General features: G+C 41.4%; 1 protein-coding gene across 4 annotated transcripts in view; it reads right to left on the reverse strand.

Annotated features, from left to right (window-relative positions):
* Positions 1–12,337, reverse strand: part of LOC105468804 (integrator complex subunit 4) — a 111,774-nt gene that overhangs the window by 29,385 nt on the left and 70,052 nt on the right. For all 4 annotated transcript variants that reach the window (XM_011719181.2, XM_011719182.3, XM_071075347.1 and 1 more), the window contains 3 exons: positions 9,989–10,104; positions 8,997–9,130; positions 6,886–7,043 (listed from right to left, as the gene is read on the reverse strand). In XM_011719181.2, the coding sequence (XP_011717483.2) occupies positions 6,886–7,043; positions 8,997–9,130; positions 9,989–10,104 (408 nt within the window). The remainder of the gene's footprint in view (positions 1–6,885; positions 7,044–8,996; positions 9,131–9,988; positions 10,105–12,337) is intronic.

Raw genomic sequence — 12,337 nt, forward strand, 5'->3', positions numbered from 1 at the left:
GCAGTTGTTCTGAAGTGCACAGAACAAGATGTAACCCAATCCAACACAATTAGCCATAAGAAATCTGAACTTCTGTACAAACAAAAATGGAAACTTGTTAGCTCTGGGAAAAATCCTCTGTGTCCCAGTGTTTCCTCTCTTTATCTCTTTATGCTTACGAGGCTTCTCAGGAAGCCTCAGTCTAGACATCCATCACGAGACTATAGGCTCTAATGAGAAAGGTACACTGAGCACATTCTATGTGCACTGTACTGTGCTAGCTGTTTCCTTACTTGAGCTCACTTAATCCTCACAATATGAATTGCAATTAATCCTATTTCACTGAACAGGAAACTAAAGATCAGAATTTAGGTGGCTTGCCTAAGGTCACAGAATAAACAACAAAACAGGACATGAACTAGACAGAGCTAGCTCTGACTCCAAAAGTATTTTTTTTAACCATGTCATATTGCATCTCATTTATTTATTTGCTATTAAACTCTTTTCATTTATATATTAACTACATCAAACACAGATGAGACCAAAACTAATTTAAAACTAGATACGGCTGGGCGCAGTGGCTCACGTCTGTAATCCTAGCACTTTAGGAGGCCAAGGCGGGCTGATTGCCTGAGCTCAGGAGTTCGAGACCAGCCTGGGCAACACGATGAAACCCCATCTCTACTAAAATACAAAAAATTAGCCAGGTGTGGCAGAGTGTGCCTGTAGTCCCAGCTATTCGGGAGGATGGGGCAGGAAAATTGCTTGAATCTGGGAGGCAGAGGTTGCAGTGAACTGAGATTGCACCACTGCACTCTAGCCTGAACGACAGAGGAAGACTCCGTCTCCACACACACACACACACACACACAAACTGGATACACTGGACCACTTTTCTATAGACGCTATCAGGCAGAGCAAAACAGTTCCTCCCAGGAACACACACATTAGCAATCTATATGATGCCACTATGCCGCTATGTGTAAACACATTTACATATCGTGTGACTCTTTTTAAGCTTACACAATAGGCTGAATTATTTAAATCACTATTAAAGATAATCAAAAAGATTCTGGATGTGCAAATCAAATGTAGTTTATTTTTTTCAATCTCTTAGAATCTCTAACAATCAAATTTATAATTAATGTCTCTTAGTAGCTTAGTAGAGCAAAAAGGAATGTTAGGAAACACAAAATAAACACAAAGTCTTGGTGACTTCTAAAATGCCATCTTTATTCCTGTGCCTAGATAATTACAGATTACAAACGTGCATTTCTACTCTTTAATTACTAGACCAGTTCCCATACTACAAAATAGGCGCTCTCCCTTAAAGACAATAAAAGTTTCAAAGCAAAAAGAGGATTTTAAAGAATTCAACTAAAAAATCCCATGTTCTTCAATGGTTAGTATGTAAAAGAATTCCCATAAGAAAAGTAGTACGTTTCTTCCTATTTCTCATAAATGAAGTCCCTTCTATTTCAGATTATAATGAGCTATTTTACTCCAAAAGAACAATTCTCTATTATAGAACACTTCTAAGGTGATATGGTTCTTGAAACAACAGTGTGTATAGCAACAGCACTTTCATGGACTTACATAAAAATGTAAACTTTGAAAGACAGGAGGTCACTATTCATACTGAGAAATAGCAGACAAATGACTGCAGCATTCCTTAAAAAACAATCCCCTTCAACCCTGCTAGTGAATTTAAACATGATTACATTTATAAAATTTGATTTACTTACAAAATGTCAAGAGCATGTCCAGTATGTCAAATAAGCCATAGTTAGTTTAAATTTTAAAGCAAACATCCATAAATGTCCAACTATTATCTATGTAACTGATATTCTCAAAATGCTTTTACCACATATTATTACAATAATCTTCACAACAGTTCTACAGGCACAAGCCACAGCATCTGGCTCATAGGTGAGAACTTCATTGGGTTAAATGGCTGTTTGTATTACAAAACAGGGCATTGTGTATGACAGTGAAATTTGTTTTACACTCATACTAACAAATACATGGCTCCAGTCCTCATCAGAGAACCTTCTATATGAAAGGCTAACATTCACTCCATAACAACTCAGAAAATGTAAGTTGTGGAGAACCCCAGGGGTCAACTGATCTAATCTCATATGATACAGGAATCCCCTGTTTATCACTGCACATCACAGAATATGGATTTTAGAGTTGACAAAGCTGAACTCAAATCCTGGTTCTGCCTCTTCTTAGCAAATTACTTCATGTCTGCAATGATGGTTGTAAAGCATCGCAGGTGCCCTCAGTGCTATGGTCCATCTGCTTCCCTTTCCAGATTTTTCACCATCCTGCCTATGCTCCTGAATACACACTCAAGCTAGAAACACAGAGTCCTGAACTTAGAACAGTGATCTGGCCAGCCACTGCCCAGCAAGACTATCACTTCAGGAAACCCAGACCATGAAGGCGAGTACCTTCTAAGAGCCCGCGCTGCAGCTGATCACCAAACTGGCTAGCTTTTGTGCCTTTTGCACTTGCTTTAGTGCCAACAGGATAAAATTGTCAAGGACAAAATCTAAATGTTTATTTAGGTGGGGATGAGTCAGGAAGTAGACTTTATTTTACGGGGCTCAGGGCCAACAACCTCATTCAGTGGCCTCCAAAACTAAGCACTTTGTTGAGGGAGAAGAGAAATCACTTCATAAGAGGTATAGAAAGGACTGGAATCTCTGCTTACAGAGCTGTGGACTGCCCAGAGCTTACAGCAGGGTCAGCAAATTTTTCTATAAAAGGTCAGATAGTAAATATATTAGGTTTTACAGGCCATATGGTCTCTGTGGCAACTACTCAACTCTGTGATTGTAGCATGAAAGCAGCTACAGACAATACCTAAACAAATGAGCGTGGCTGTGCTTCAATCAGGTCTTACATATAAAAGCAGGCAACACACCAGCTTTGGTCCACAGGCTGTAGTTTGATGACCCCTAGTTTAGAGTACTGTTACTGGCACATCACAGACACACAATAAATATCAAGTATATGATTCAATGTACCGTGGCAAGAGAACAAACTGTTGTGCTAAAATCTTTTCAACCTTAAAAAAAATTCAATTTTCCCTTTTATTGTTACTGATTACAGTGATGGTATTCAGGTGAACACTCAGAACAGGCCATTCAGAGTATCATTTGGGCTTAGCCTGTGCAGCTAATGCAGCTTCTTCACACCACACAGCCGTCTTTGCAGTGTTTCAACTTGTGAATGATTCATATTCTGCGGCCCTTTTGGCTGATGTTATCACTGCAAAGCAGTGATATGTGTGAGTCCATTCATTATGGTAACAAGCTTTCACTCAAGCTTTGTTTCTTGCAGTATCTATCATTTCTAGTGTGATCTCCTCCGATGATTTTTGAAAATCAAGTCAACAGTAGGATTTTCTTGTTGAACTGTGAAGGCCTGTGCTTGGTAGGGACTTTGTGAATCATCCCTGCGTGGGTCCCAGAGCTACTGGGGTCCCATCACTGGAGTAGCTGGTGAGACCCTCCAGGGCATGAGAGTTGCTATGGGCCTCTGTGTGGCTTCTAGAGACTTCCCAGGGGCACAAAGACTATGTGACCCAGGTGGAAGCTCAGGAGGCTCACACTGGACACATGCTGCACACTCTGGCTCTCCTGTGGCTGCAGCTGCACCCACCTACCCAGCATGCTCCCCACAGCCTGTCTAGCCCAAGCCTATGGCACTCCCAGGGGAGCCCAGGACACCCTCAACTTTTTATTGGATTACTAGAGTATCAAACCACCCATCTATCTCTCTCAGTTCCTCACTCCCACCCCTGTACCCAGCAAGTCATCAAGTCCCCCAGGTGAGTAAACTGGAGTTAACAGCAGTTGGTACTTATGGCATACACTGGATTTGGCTCACTCACATGTGGTATTCCTATCTTCATCTACTGTATCTTCCAAAACTACATAAGCTGCAAAGTTAAAAACTGCATTTCTCAGATTCCCTTGAGCTAGGTTCCAGACATGATTTATTATCAGTCAATCAAACACATCCGCATGGATTTTGCATGGGGAACAATGTTAAGTGGGGAGAAAGGCAGAATGCAAGACATGGTTCTGGAGCCAGTAGCTTTATTGGTAGCATCCTGACTCAATAGGCAGCTTCCTGATCATAGCAGGAACATCAGCCTCCTTGGTGGTCCACTCATTGTGTGGCTCTGGAAATCATTCCTGGATATTCCACCTAGTCTGTTTCTTTAGCCTTCCCAACAACTCTGTGAGCCATGTAACATTCTTTAATACATTTCTTTCTGCTTAGTTAAAAGCCTATTTTGTTTTCTGCAAATGAACCCTGAGCAATAAGCTTACGACTAAGATCAAACAACTACAAGTCATGTGTTGCTTAACGATGGAGATATATTCTGAGATGTACACTGTTATGTGATTTTGTCACACAAACATCATAGAGTATATTTATACAAATCTAAATGGTATAACCTACTACACACCTAGGCTATATGGTATAGTCTGTTGCTCCTAGGCTTCAAATCTGTACAGCACATTACTGTACTAAATACTGTAGGCAACTGTAACACTGGTTACAATGGTAAACATTGGTAAATATGGTAAATATTTGTATATTTAAACATAAAAAAGGTACAGTAAAAATATAATCATGGGACCACCACAACGTTGTTATTCAGTGCATGACTGTATTAGCTCAGACGTTAACCAAAATGAGTCTGCCTTCAAAGTTCCATTCACTCAATCACTATACTAAACCACTGCAGTTCTGGGGGGCTGTTCTCCCTCAGGTCTCCCAGATCTTCTAATGTCCACTGAAGTTGGAATTCTCTTCTGCACATGGACTACAAAACTGACATGCTTAGTTATCATTTTATACTAGCTAAAGGATCTTCTCCTTTGTAAAGCATCCCTCACCACCACTACTGTGATGGGTCGGGGACTTTCATCTGTTTTTCCACAGCATCTATGCTTCTCTTCACTGTATCATTTATCAAACTGATGATTTCTGGGTCCTGTAATAAACAGTGAGTACCTTAAGAACAAATGTCATTTCTTATTTCTCTCTACCCTCAGCAACTGGCTTATTAGAATAAACAAATAGTTAATGCTGCTAAGTCAATGAATGACCTAATACAGTGGGAAAACATAACTTGGAGGATGGTTCAGTTGGCCTGCTTTATAACATATTAAGATGCAATAATGGACAGGAAAGTATGAATAAAGTACAAAGTGCTGTTATCCACCATCATAAGTCTTTGTCTATATCCATCTTGTCTACATGGGCTCTCTAAGGGCAGAATCCTATCTAGCTGATCTGTATCTAGCACAGAGTTTGTTTCTTAGTGTATGGAATGAAATCATCCACTAAAAATCATTAATTGAATGTGGCTGATACCAAATACTCTTTGGGGCAGATCAAAAGAGATCTCAACCAAGATACAAATGATATAATATTTTTCTTTTTTTTTCTCTCTTTTGAGATGGAGTCTCACTCTGTTGCCCAGGCTGGAGTGCAGTGGTGTGACCTTGGCTCACTGCAACCTCCGCCTCCCGAGTTCAAGCAATTCGTGTGCCTCAATCTCCCAAGTACCTGGGATTACAGGCGCGTGCCACCACACCTGACTAATTTTTGTATTTTTAGTAGAGATGGGGTTTCACTCAACGGGGCTGGTCTTGAACTCCTGGCCTCAAGTGATCCTCCCGCCTCGGTCTCCCAAAGTGCTGGGATTACAGACGTGAGCCACTGCGCCTGGCCGATACAATAATTTTCTATCTTTTAAGAGCAAACAATACTGCTTTTGCTAAAAGCAAATGAGTTTAAATTCTTTTCATAACATTCAGGCCATTTTGAGAAGGTCTGGCAGAGCCTTTTGGTTGTTCCCCAATATCTTTCTTCCATTCTTCCTGGTATTAGAGTCATCGCATGTAAACCAGGCATTAGTCACCCAGAATAAAGATGGTATGTCCTCGTTTCTTGAAGTGAGAGATGGCCATGTGACTTAAGTTCTAGTCAATGGAATGCAAGTAAAATTAGAGTGTACAACTTTTGGGAAATGTCTTTAAAAAACCTGCAGGGTGGAGATGATACCTTTCTCTTCCCGTTTCCTTTTCCCCACAGGATGGAATACAGGGGGGACAGTTAGATTCTGGATTGTTAAGCAGAGGCTGCTTGATGCACAAGATGGAGACACAAGAAACAATGAGCCTAGGCCAGACGCAGTGACTCACGCCTGTAATTAAAGCACTTTGGGAGGTCGAGGCAGGAGGATCACTTGAGCTAAGGAGTTTGAGACCTGTCTGGCCACCATGGTGAAACCTCGACTCTACAAAATAAAAAATGCCAAAAAAAATTAGCCGGGCATAGTGGCATATGCCTGTGGTCCCAGCTACTTGGGAGGCTGAAGTGGGAGAATCACTTGAGCCCAGGAGGCTGCAGTTGCAGTGAGCTGATATTATGCCACTGCACTCCACACTGGGTGACAGGGCGAGACCCTGTCTGGAAAAAAAAAAAAAAAAGCATGAGCAAGCCTAGATCCCTGATGGTTATCTCAGCCCTGTCCTGCCTATGAGAAAGAATTAAACTTTGCTCCTGTTTTAGCCACTGTTACTTTGCATTTCGGTCACTCATCCTAATATATAAAATTAAAAAGCTAAAAACAGGTTCTTTGTAACTATTTCTGTTGTGTACTAATCATCAATCGAGTCATGAATTATAAAGAGCTCTTTTAAAAAATGTTCACATCACAATCTAATCCAAATATAAACAGACCACAAAACTGTGTGTGAATGTAGACCAACAGAGTCAGAATATCAAGCCTAGTAACCAACACTAAAATTCAGAACAGTCAAGCTGAGTAACAGCACTAACTCTGTCAGATGAAGGGATGATTACCCTTACCTGATGGTGAATTCCAGTAGCTCCTGGGCTCCCTGAGGGTCCAGGTGCTGAAGACTATACACTCTTTCAAGGCTCTGCTGCAGAAACTGCTGGGAAGGATCCTCTTGAGATATGATGCTGGGAGAAACAGCTGATGACACTAGTTTTCTACCTGGTAACTAAGCAAACACAGTGGGATTATACAGCCATTAAGTTTGGTGGCTCAACTTTTGGTAACACACATACACAAACACATAAAAGCACATTAAAAATGTGAGCTAAACAAAACAAAGGAAAAAAGGCTAGGAGATTCTATAAATAACCTTTTTCCCCTTCCTCAGCAACATCAGGAGTTAAAGAGAAAGAGACAAAATGCAAACATGGTCCACCCAATACAGCCACAGCTGCCAGGAGAAGAATAAAAAGTATAGTATTTTCTATTGCTAACTGAAATAAATGGGCCAACCATAGGAAGGAGACTAAGGAAGGAGACTAAAAATTAAACTGTTGTTACATTTTTTTTTTTTTTTTTTAAGACAGAGTTTGGCTCTTGTTGCCCAGAGTGCAATGGTACGATCTTGGCTCACTGTAACCTCCGCCTCCCAGGTTCAAATGATTCTCCTGCCTCAGCCTCCTGAGTAGCTGGGATTAGAGGTGCATGCCACCACATCCAGCTAATTTTGTATTTTTAGTAGAGCCAGGGTTTCTCCCTGTTGGTCAGGCTGGTCTCGAACTCCCGACCTCAGGTGATCCACCTGCCTCAGCCTCCCAAAGTGCTGGGATTACAGGCATGAGCTACTGCACCCAGCCACATTTATCTTTAAAACACTATCTTATCTTTCACTTGACAGAAGAGTAATGATTTATTTCTAAATAAGTTATATAGCATATAATTTTTTCATGAGAAATTTTTTTCTTTTTTTTGGCCCTTCAGACATACTTATTCTTACTGTTAAAAGTGGTTTCCTTTTAAGATGGATGGGAAGGAGACAGCAAAGAGTATTTCACTTTTCATTTTGTATCTCCTTGTTTTTTGTTTTTTGGCTTTTTTTTTGAGATGGAGTCTCATTCTGTCACCCAGGCTGGAGTGTAGTGGTGCGATCTTGGCTCACTGCAACCTCTGCCTCCTGGGTTCAAGCAATTCTCCTGCCACAGCCTCCCGAGTAGCTGGGACTATAGGTGCCCACCACAATGCCCAGCTAATTTCTGTATTTTTAGTAGAGATGAGGTTTCACCATGTTGGCCAGGCTGGTCATGAACCCCTGACCTCAGATGATCCACCCACCTCGGCCTCCCAAAGTGCTTGGATTATAGGCACGAGCCACTGCGCTTGGCCTCATTTTGTATCTTCTATAAAGTTTGTTTTCTAACCACATATATATATATATATATATATATATATATATATATATATATATATTCCTCTAAATAAACACATATTACTTCATTGTCTTTCTCTCTTGGGCTCCTTGCCATTGTTTTATACTTTTGCTTTTGTATCCTTTACCTTTTAAGATGATTCATTTTTTTTTGGTGTCCCTGCGTTATTGATATTAGGCAAGAAGAAAGGAATCTGGAGCAATAGATTATATTTTAGATCAAGAATTTAAATTGTTATATTTTAACAATTACATAAAGCCATGATTCTCCATAAGTGCTTATTTCTTAAAAATAAAACCATTACTATTTTTAAAACCTAGAGCTATGTAGAAGAAAATTTAGAAATGGATCATAATAATAGCAGCAAACACTTAGTGAATGCTGTGGCCCAGGTACTTGTCTAATCTTTCTATTTGCATCAACTCATACCTGCAAAAGTATAAAACAATGGCAAAGAGCCCAAGAGAGAAAGACAATGAACGAACAAGTTTTCAGAGAATATATGGACTGCTTTCTACTATTTAATAACTACAAAGCACAAAAAATAAAAAGCCAAAAACAAGCTGCACACAGTGGTGCGCACCTGTAATCTCAGCGACTTGGGAGGCTGAGCCAGGAGGATGGCTTAAGCCCAGGAGTTTGAGACCCGCCTGGGCAACATAATAAGACCCTCATCTCAAAGGAAAACATGAACAAAAACACCCCTACCCCATGCAAAATAAAAACAAGGACAACGGATGTTTTCAACATACCCTCAAGGCAGGAACAAGATGAGAAAGACTGTCTCGGAGGTAGGCATAGTGCCTGAAGGTGTGATCTGAGAACAATGCTGGCATTGTTGGACAGGTTTTAGCAGCATTGAAAATAAGGACCAAAACTGCAATATCTGATAGATCAGTGGGTTAAGTAAACTTGCAAGTACAAAAGGTTGGCCAGAATCTGGCACTCTCACTTTCCACCTCCAAAATCTCCATCAAGAGACTATGATTTTCTAATAATCAAAGAAATGCAAATACAAACAAGAAAATACATTCCCCTATTCCACCCACACCCCCAATTACCAAACGTTTTTAAAAATGCCAGATGCTGCCAAGAATACAAAAAAATGGTAATGATTTTGCCTGTAAAGTAGGTAACTATATTGCCTATCAAATTACATACCGGACAGGCGCGGTGGGTTCCAACACTTTGGGAGGCTGAGGCGGGTGGATCACTTGAGGTCAGAAGTTTGAGACCAGACTGGGCAACATGGTGAAACCCTGTCTCTACTAAAAATACAAAAATTAGCCGGGCGTGGTGGCAGGCACCTGTAATCCCAGCTACTTGGGAGGCTGAGGCAGAAGAATCATTTGAACCCAGGAGGTGGAGGGTGTAGTGAGCTGGGGTGGTGCCACTGCACTCCAGCCCAAGCAACAGCTTAGGAATTTGAGACCAGCCTTGCCAACATGGTGATACCCCGTCTCTACTAAAAATACAAAAATGAGCCAGGTGTGGTGGTGGGCGCCTATAATCCCAGCTACTCAGGAGGCTGAGGCAGGAGAATTGCTTGAACCTGAGAGGCAGAGGTTTCAGTGAGCCGAGATCAGGCCACTGCACTCCAGTCTGGGTGACAGAATGAGACTCTGTCTCCAAAAAATAAATAAATAAAAGAAAAGAAAACTCAGATCACCCTAGCTACACTGCAGAAGGGGATGCCAAAGCTGTCTGCCAACACATCAGGGCCCATCCTAAGCACGGAGGATACAAGCTGGATCATCCATGTCTGGTTCAGCCGTGTCAAAAAATGGGTGGGTGCTCAGAAGCTCTGGCACCAAGGGAAGCACCAGGGTTGGATGCCGACTTCCCAGAAACTTCAAGCACCTGAAACAAACAAATAAGAATGCACATCAACAAATTAGTAAAGTTAGCCCTTTGAAAAGTACTAGGAACTGGAATCAGAAAACCTGAACTGGAATTGGAAATTCTCGATCATATACTTTTGCTAACTCTATGACTTCAGATATGTCACCCAATTATTCTGGAACTCGGTTAATTCATCTAAAAAAATTGGTTATTATAAAGATAAAAGAAATGGTTATTTAACCAATAGCCATTTCCCCCATCTTTCTTCCTGAGAGGCGCCGGATTTTACTCAGGTATCAGGCAGGCAGCAATGTGCTCGGAAAAGGCAGGTCCAGCCCAAGAGCTGAACCACTATTGGTCTAGACCCATCTCGGCAATCCCATTCCCATTTTCCAGTGACTGGTTTGCTGGTAGGCAAGTAAACCAGTCCTAGTCAATGGAGCACGAGAGTATGCTGGCTGGGTTGGCTGGGGAGCTACTCAGGGATGTTTCTGCAAATCAAAAGAGGAATGAAGGAAAGGGAATGACCCTTCCTTTCTGTCTTGACATACTATATTATGAGGCAGCCATCTTACAACTATGAGAAGAAAGTCGGCCGGGCGTGGTGGCTCAGGCTTGTAATCCCAGCACTTTGGGAGGCCAAGGCGGGTGGATCGTGAGGTCAAGAGATCAAGACCATCCTGGCCAACATGGTGAAACCCCATCTCCACTACAAATACAAACATTAATTGGGCATGGTGGCACGGGCCTGTGTTCCAGCTACTCAGGAGGCTGAGGCAGGAGAATTGCTTGAACCCGGGAGGTGGAGGTTGCAGTGAGCCGAGATTGTGCTATTGTACTCCACTCTGGTAGAGAGAGACTCCATCTCAAAAACAAAACAAAACAAAAAAGCCAAGAGAACTGCAGAGAAACCAAAGAGAGCCCTGGTAACCTGTTGAACGACCAATCCTGAAACCAACCTTCTGACTTCTTGTTATGAAAAAACAGACCTATTGGCTAAGATATTTTTAATCAGATTATCTTTTTTATTTGTGGGCAAAAACATTCTAATTGATATCCTGGGTGAAGTTCTGAAATCACAGATCTTGTCTGAAACTAAGTAGCCTTATGCAAGTAAAGGCTTGCGTAAGGCCAGGCACAGTGAGCCACTGCACCTGGCCAATTTAGTGCACCTTCTAAACCAGAACTTAACAAATAAAAAATAGTAAGGCTGGGCACAGTGGCTCATGCCTATAATACCAGCACTTTGGGAGGCCAGGGCAGATGGATCACCTGAGGTCAGGAGTTCAAGACCAGCCTGGCCAATGTGGTGAACTCATCTCTACCAAAAATGCAAAAATCTGCCGGGCGTAGTGGCACACACCTATAATCCCAGCTATTCAGGAGGCGAAGGCAGGAGAATCACTTGAACCCTAGAAGCAGAGGTTGCAATGCGCCGAGATTGCACCACTGCATGACAGGCCAGCCTAGGCAACAGAGCAAGACTCCATCTGAAAAAAATAAAAAATAAAAAATAAAAAATAAATAAAAAAACAGGCACACTAAATTGAAAATGTATGTATCTTAATTCTGTCCTCATGGAATTTATAATTCAGCTGAGGCAAAGATGACCAATACTACAAGGTAGGAACTATCAAATGAATGACATTCTACTTCTACGTGTCAAAGGTAGAAGAGATCAATATGATCAGAGAAATATTCACATAGCAGATGGTCACATAGGAGATTTTACCAGGAACTGGAGAATAGGTAGATCAGCAAAAGAGACAGAAATAAACACTGAAAAATTCATTAATATATGTGGTCTGAAAGTCATCTCATCTAACGCATGTGATCTTCTTGAGAAGTATGCTTTTCCCAGTCTTTTGTTTTTCCTTCTATGTGGGAAGAACTTCATTCATTTATTTTCAGGCCTCTCTAAGCCCTTGTACTCACTATACCTCAGGGCACACTGTAAAGGAAGAATTTTGGCTTCCAGGTACTACTCCTTTATTTTGATCTTATTCTATTCAGAACTCAGATGGGCACCCCAAGTGCTATTAAATGGGTCACCTTACAGACCCCTACACAAAGCTAGACTTCAATTCTGGCTTCTTAATATAGTTAATTTCTTACTATCTCATCAACCTCCCTATCCACATATTTGCTACCTCTCTTCCTTCTTGCTATTTGAGGGCTAGGTCTGAGCCCAATCCATTTTTAAATCTCTACAGCACCTAACACAGTGACTGGGTTATAACAAATGTCCAGT

Source organism: Macaca nemestrina, chromosome 12 (genome assembly GCF_043159975.1).
Source record: "Macaca nemestrina isolate mMacNem1 chromosome 12, mMacNem.hap1, whole genome shotgun sequence".
Lineage (NCBI taxonomy): Eukaryota > Metazoa > Chordata > Mammalia > Primates > Cercopithecidae > Macaca > Macaca nemestrina.